The following is a 7,147-nucleotide window of genomic DNA, read 5'->3' as shown; positions in this document are numbered from 1 at the left end:
AAAGGATAAGTTATTTTTACTTGATACTTAAAAACCACAGCTGGGTTAGACTGGTCTGTTTACATGGTCTATACACAGTTTGATATGAACCATAAACTCCACATACAAACATGACTGAGGAACAAAATGCAGGTGGAAGAAATCAAACATGGGGGGGAACCAATGAGGACGGAGCATAAAGGAGCAGGAAGCAAAAGACAATGAGACCATCAGTGCAGTGACTTACCTGCAGTTAACGTTTGAATGGTGTTTCCACAGTGTTTCTGAATTGTGTGGGACTACTTGAGAGGAAAAAACTGTGAAAAATAAAAATATGTGTCAGGGCACAGCATGTGCTGGGCTAATGTCAAATGTATTCAACAGATATATTAATGATAAAACTTTAAACCTGTAAAATCTGGAGACAAAAACTCTCAGAATCAAATTTTCAGTTGTTATTGCTACAGTAGGTCAGTAGGTGTCTCTAGAGTCACCTTTCAATGCAACATCCAACACATGCAAAGAGGCAGACACACAAAGTGTTTTATCACCACATCGGTTTACATGCAAAGAAGCAGACACACTCACCAAGGGTTTTATCACCATACCTGACGGTTTCCATGCAAAGACGTGACATCCAACACATGCAGACACACAAAGACGCAGACACACTCATAAAGTGAGTCAAGTTTGTTTCCCTAGCACATTTAAAGTACAGCTGTTGAACAATATGCTGTACATCTAAAATAATTAAATAACAGCCAACACAGGATGAAATTTTGAGTTTAAGAAAGGAAACATAAAATTAAAAAACCTGAGTAAAAACAGGACAAATAATTGTCATCTACACAATAATGAATTGAGATGCTCTTTTATTAAAAACTAAGCCAAAAGAGAACATAAATTGAAAAAAACAAACTGGCTCAAGGAAAAATATCAGTTGTTAACAGGTCTAGACCACATGAAGATACTTTCAGTGAAGAAGAAATAAAAATGAAAACGTGTCTAATGGTCAATGGAGGAATTTACAAAATCTGTCTGTCAGAGTCTGATCAAAGCTAAACAGAAAGAAAAAGGAAAGGCTTGTTCATGAGCTGGTATATGTTGCTTTAATAACATCGCTGAAGGTTTATGCCAAAGGATGGTCACACACAAGCATCACTTTATGCCTTTTGACGTTTCAGAGCTCCAGATTTCTTCGCACTCTCTGTTCACCACCAGTTTGCCGTCATCGGTCAGTTGAAGACGGCACAGGTTGGCGACAGGTCTGACAGAGTTTGTGTACCACCTAGGCGTGTCACACTTGTTGTACATGACCAGGTTGCAGTCAGCCTGCATGCACAGACGGACAGCATCTGATCCATCGGTGTCCGAAGCCCACAAAGACTTCCAGCCATAGATGACAAAGTTACCATCATCCTGCAGCCATAAATTATATGTTAGATAACTGTCAATACGCATGACTGGGAAACAAGGCTTTTATGAGCTTCTGAACTGAGAACATTTAGTCACCTGAAATATAGCTTTGTACTGCTTGTTGTTGGACACCAGGTAGTCTCCCCTGCGGAGCTCCTCATTTTTGGACAAGAAGTTTCTGCTCATTATCCTAAAAGGAGAGAATATAAATGAGCTTGTATCCACAATATGCATTTAAAAGTATCAGGAATGTGTGAATCCATCAGTCAGTAGAGATACGTAGAATACTTACAGTTTTGAATATTTCACACCAGCCGGTCTGCAAGCAGAAGAGAAGGGAAGTGTTAAAATTGAAAGCACATCACTCCATCTTTATATCATTTTGACCAGGGGTGGAGTGACAGTCACTGCCCTTTACAGTAAAGGGATGGCATTTCCTAAGAAGTGTGTGTGTGTGTGTGTGTGAGGAGGGGGGGATTAGTGGAGCAGCAATGGAGTGGAGCAATCACAATTGCTGACGTGTTGTACAGGGGAGCTTGCTGCGGTGTTCTCCAGCTGTCCTTTGGTTGGGGTGAGGGAGGGGGGAATCAGGGGCTTTATTTTATGTGTTGTTGGAGTGTCTCTTTTTTCAACCCACAGAACTCATATTGGGTGTTATTCCATGTTCTGTTCTGGGCTTCTCTCATGCTTTTCTATTTTTGCATCCCTTCATCATCTTTCCATAATCTTACATGATTAGTCCCATAAATCTGCTCAGCTGGAAGGTTAAACCATCCTATTAAGAGAGGAAAGGTTTTTGCTCAAATTAACCCTCTCAGGCTCAAATTACGTTTTAGTTGCTAATGCACAACCAAGTCCTGCAGTGGTACTTCTGAGTAAAAAAACTCATAAAATATGTATGTGGGGTAATCAGGTTGTTAGTTTTTAACTGTTGCAAATCGGCAACGCCTGCCTTGAGAGGGTTAAGCAAGAAAATGCCTCCATTGCCTTTTTACAAGAAACCCATGTCAGAGGTTAACACAGGGCTTATGTCTCGCTGGGTGGGGCAGCAGTTTCATTCATGTTTCGAGGCCAAGGCCAGAGGAGTATCGATTCTCATCAGCCCCAAGGTTCCATTCAAACAATATAATGTTATTTCAGATCGACATGGTCGTTTTGTCATTGTTTCAGGGAGGTTGTATAAAGTACAGGTAGTTTTGGTCAATGCATATCCTCCTAACACAGATGACCCCAAGTTTTCAAACATTTTTTTTCGAATTTACCAGACGTAGGCTCGTACTCTTTGATACTTGGCGGAGACTTAAACTGCTGGCTTGACCCTGTTTTGGATCGATCCTCATTAAAACCGGCCTGTCTGAGTAAGTCATCCTCGCGTATTCAATCCGCTTTTTCTACATATGGTGTTAGAGATATTTGGCGACATATTCTTCCGACTGACAGGGAGTATTCTTTTTTTCTCTAACGTCCATCACACTATTTCTAGGATAGGCTACTTTTTCTTAGATAAATATTTGACTAGCATCGCAAGTGCCTGTGTATTTTAACCTCACACTACTAACAGATAATTTGGTTATTCATAAATTCCAGAAAGCTATAATTTTTTTTTTTAGACAAACCTTCCCTGAACATTTCTAGCCTTTTAGTTTGGGACTCAATGAAGGCCTATCTCCAAGGACAGTTCATTTCATATACAGCTATACACCCTCACTGTTAAGGACATTTTGGTGATAAAGACACATGTTTTCCATCTGATGGTGAGCAGCTACAAAAATAAAAGGTCAGTGGTAGCCAAGAACTGCAAAACTCAAGAATAGCAAATGCAGGGGGATGCAAAAGTTTGGGCAACCTTGTTAGTAGTCATTATTTTTCTGTATAAATCGTTGGTTGTTACAATAAAAAAAAAAAAAAAAAGTCAGTTAAATATATCATATAGGAGACACACAGTGATATTTAAGAAGTGAAATTAAGCTTATTGGATTTACAGAAAGTGTGCAATAATTGTTTAAATAAAATCAGGCAGGTGCATAAATTTGGGAACCACAAAAAAACAAAAAAAAATGAAATCAATATTTAGTAGATCCGCCTTTTTCAGAAATTACAGCCTCTAAACGCTTCCTGTAGGTTCCAATGAGAGTCTGGATTGTGGTTGAAGGTATTTTGGACCATTCCTCTTTACAAAACATCTCTAGTTCATTCAGGTTGATGGCTTCCAAGCATGGACCACTCTCTTTAACTCGCACCACAGATTTTCAATAATATTCAGGTCTGGGCTGAGATGACCGTTCCAGAACGTTGTACTTGTTCCTCTGCATGAATGCCTTAGTGGCTTTTGAGCAGGGTTTCGGGTCGTTGTCTTGTTGAAAGATCCAGCCCCGGCGCAACTTCAGCTTTGTCACCGATTCCTGGACATTGGTCTCCAAAATCTGGTGATACTGAGCGGAATCTGTTAAGGCTCTGTGTGCGGGTAGGTGGAGATGTGGATCCAGGTGCAAGACTCAAACACAGAATTGTAGCTCAAAACCTCAGCTTTATTGCTGGAGAAACAGAAACTAAACTAAATTGAGGATACAGAAATAAACTAAGCAAGCAGACAGGCAGACGGAACACACAGAAAACGTGAGGGTGAACAGCCGTTAACGACGCGACACCGGCACAAAGACACACTGGGCTTAAATACACTGAGGGAGTCATCAAGGAATTAGAGACAGAAGGGAAACACAGCTGGGAGGAATAAGACCTAACGAGACGGGGAGTGCAAAGCTGGAACACTGACATCAGACAGGAACATGAACCTTCAAAGTAAAATAGGAAACAAAACACACTTAACTAAGACCCGGTCTAGACAGAGAGAGGCAGACTTGACGCTGAACTAAAATGGCAATAATAACAAAATACAACCCGAACCTTAGTCATAATGCAGAAACATACCAGAATAACTGAAACACAGATCCATAATAAAAAACCAACAAAGCACCAGAGAAACATAAAGAACAATCCATCATTCAAAAATAAACCAAAACATAAGGAACTCAAAATGCTGGGTCGATCCGACCCAGGACCGTGACAGAATCCATGTGTCCCTCAACTTTGACAAGATTCCCAGTCCCTGCACTGGCCACACAGCCCCACAGCATGATGGAACCAGCACCATATTTTACTGTAGGTAGCAGGGTTAGGAATGCTGTGTTCCTTTTCCTCCATGCATAACGCCCCTTGTTATGCCCAAATAACTCAGTTTTAGTTTCATCAGTCACAGCACCTTATTCCAAAATGAAGCTGGCTTGTCCAAATGTGCTTTAGCATACCTCAAGTTTGTGCTGTGGGCGGAGAAAAAGCCACCTCTGCATCACTCTCACATACAGCATCTCTTTGTGTAAAGTGCGCCGAATGGTTGAACGATGCACAGTGACACCATCTGCTGCAAGATAATGTTGTAGGTCTTTGATGCTGGTCTGTGGGTCGACTCTGACTGTTCTCACCATTTTTCTTGGTCTGCCAATTTGAGCCTTAACTTGAACTGTGCCTGTGGTCTTCCATTTTCTCAATATGTTCCTAACTGTGGAAACAGACAGCTTAAATCTCTGAGACAGCTTTCTGTATCCTTCCCCTGAACCATGACGGTGAACAATCTTTGTCTTCAGGTCATTTGACAGTTGCTTTGAGACACCCATGTTGCTACTCTTCAGAGAAAATTAAAAGAGGAGGGAAACTTACAACTGACCCCCTTAAATACTCTTCGTCATTATTGGATTCACCTGTGTATGTAGGTCAGGGGTCACTGAGCCAATTTGAGTTCCAATAATTAGTTCTAAAGGTTTTGGAATCAATAAAATGACAACAGTGCCCAAATTTATGCACCTGCCCTGATTTTGTTTAAACAATTATTTCACACTTTCTGTAAATACAATAAACTTAATTTCACTTCTCAAATATCACTGTGTGTGTCTCCTATATGATATATTTAACTGACATTTTTTATTGCAACAACCAAAGAAATATACAGGAAAATAATGACTATTAACAAGGGTGCCCAAATGTTTGCATCCCACTGTGACATTTATTTATAGTAAAACAAGCACATGGCATTAAAAAAAACCCCAAAGGGTTATCTTTGTCTAATAATAAAAGGTATTTAATGATTTATAACATGTAAGTGTAACAAATCTGCATAAAAATACAAAATAATTAAAGAAAGAGGAGAATATTCTTTTACAGCACGTTGACCAAAACCTATTGAGACTGGGAAAGGAAGAAATGAAAGAGGAAGTGGCATGATCAAGTATTGTGTCAACACCAACGGCCAAGCTTCTTTCTGTTCTTTTCTGACTAAACTGAGTGATCAACCAATGCAATCTTATTATCCATAAGAAGAGAAGAATAAAGAATGAATAAAGAAAAGTTTATTTTCTTTATTCATGTAATTACATTTATCCCTGACTCTTGTACAGCTTTGTCTTTTTATAAAAAAACATTAATACTAACACTAACACTTATTTACAACCTTACAAACATACTATTAAACAGCATTTCCATGGTCCTGTTAGGGTACCTGGGTGGTTGAGCCACTTTTTTTTTCTGTTAATAGAATTTTGAGTCTTGTTCTCTGTGTATCTTATGTTTCCTAGTTCAGTTTGCTTACACTCTTGAGTTTATTCAATATTTCTAGTTTAGGTTGTCTTGGTTGGTATTTGGTCCTGTTCATGTCTCTGTGTTGTCTCTGTGTCCTTCCCTCAGCGTCCGTCTTGTCTTCATGTTTGCCTAGTTGTGTGTTTTCCCAGTTTTCTTCTATCTGTGTGCGTGTCTCCCTCTCGCCCCTTGCTCCATCACCCTCCCTCTCCTCCCTCTGTTCCTTGAATTCCATCAGTCTGCGCCTCGGTGTGTGCATTCCCCGTACTTTATGTTTTAGAGTAATTATCTCCTGTCTGGTGTGCGTCATGTTCAGTTTTGCGTCCCCCTGTCTCGTCTGTTAGATTTTTGCCAGCTGTGTTTCCCAGATGTTTCCTCTTTGCCCTGATTCCCTCTTGTATTTAGTGTCTGCATCTCCCTCAAACAAGCAGAACGAACAGTCGGGGAGAGACTGTGTTCTGCCAGCCTGTTTGTTTAGTTTTCCTATGCCTCCCAGTTTTGTTTTATGTACATTTGGTTTCCAGTATTAAAGCTGAGGATTAAGTTTAGCCTTATCTGAGAGTCTTTATTTTGGGTCCTCAATCCTACCTGCCTCACACAGTATATGACTGGTCCTGAATATTTGTCACGTTTCTCATGTTCTCATATGCAGCCCTGTCTAATTAGTTATCACATCATGACCCAAAAACATTTTCTGTAAGTCAGTTCATGGAAGCAAACTAGCCAACAACAATCGGAAACAGAAATTTAGTTGAGCAACGTTTGGGTGTAGAAAGTTCAGAAAAAATGGATGTGAAAGCATGAGTGCTTAATCTAAAATAATCTAACAAAAACTTACAAAATCAAGTTTGCTGATGGTTTGGTGTGCAGTGGGGGAAATTCTAGTTTTCACAGAATTTGTGTTTAGAATCTCATTGTAGGATTTTTGTATAACCTTTGCATGCTTGGATGAAGTATGTGCATGTGTCAATATGACCTTGTGAAAACTGCTTAGCTTTGCTTAACAATGTTTGACTATGTTCAAATTCAAATTCAAATTTTTTATTTGTCACATACACAGTCATACACAGTACGATATGCAGTGAAATGCTTGGACAACTGCTCGTGACCTAAAGAAAAAAAGAGA

General features: G+C 39.7%; 1 protein-coding gene across 1 annotated transcript; it reads right to left on the bottom strand.

Annotated features, from left to right (window-relative positions):
- Positions 1–816: 816 nt before the first annotated feature.
- LOC146511572 (B-type lectin plumieribetin-like) lies at positions 817–1,763 on the bottom strand. Its single transcript, XM_085173216.1, has 3 exons — positions 1,688–1,763; positions 1,492–1,585; positions 817–1,398 (listed from the first exon to the last, which is right to left on the bottom strand). The coding sequence occupies exons 2-3, from the start codon at positions 1,579–1,581 to the stop codon at positions 1,138–1,140; spliced, it is 351 nt and encodes a 116-aa protein (XP_085029342.1). The 5' UTR covers positions 1,582–1,585; positions 1,688–1,763; the 3' UTR covers positions 817–1,137.
- Between the last annotated feature and the right edge of the window lie 5,384 nt (positions 1,764–7,147).

The sequence above is a fragment of the Neolamprologus multifasciatus genome, chromosome 9 (genome assembly GCF_963576455.1).
Source record: "Neolamprologus multifasciatus chromosome 9, fNeoMul1.2, whole genome shotgun sequence".
In the NCBI taxonomy this organism is placed as follows: domain Eukaryota; kingdom Metazoa; phylum Chordata; class Actinopteri; order Cichliformes; family Cichlidae; genus Neolamprologus; species Neolamprologus multifasciatus.
Note: the sequence above shows the minus strand (reverse complement) of the source record. Positions and strands in the feature narration are given on the sequence as shown.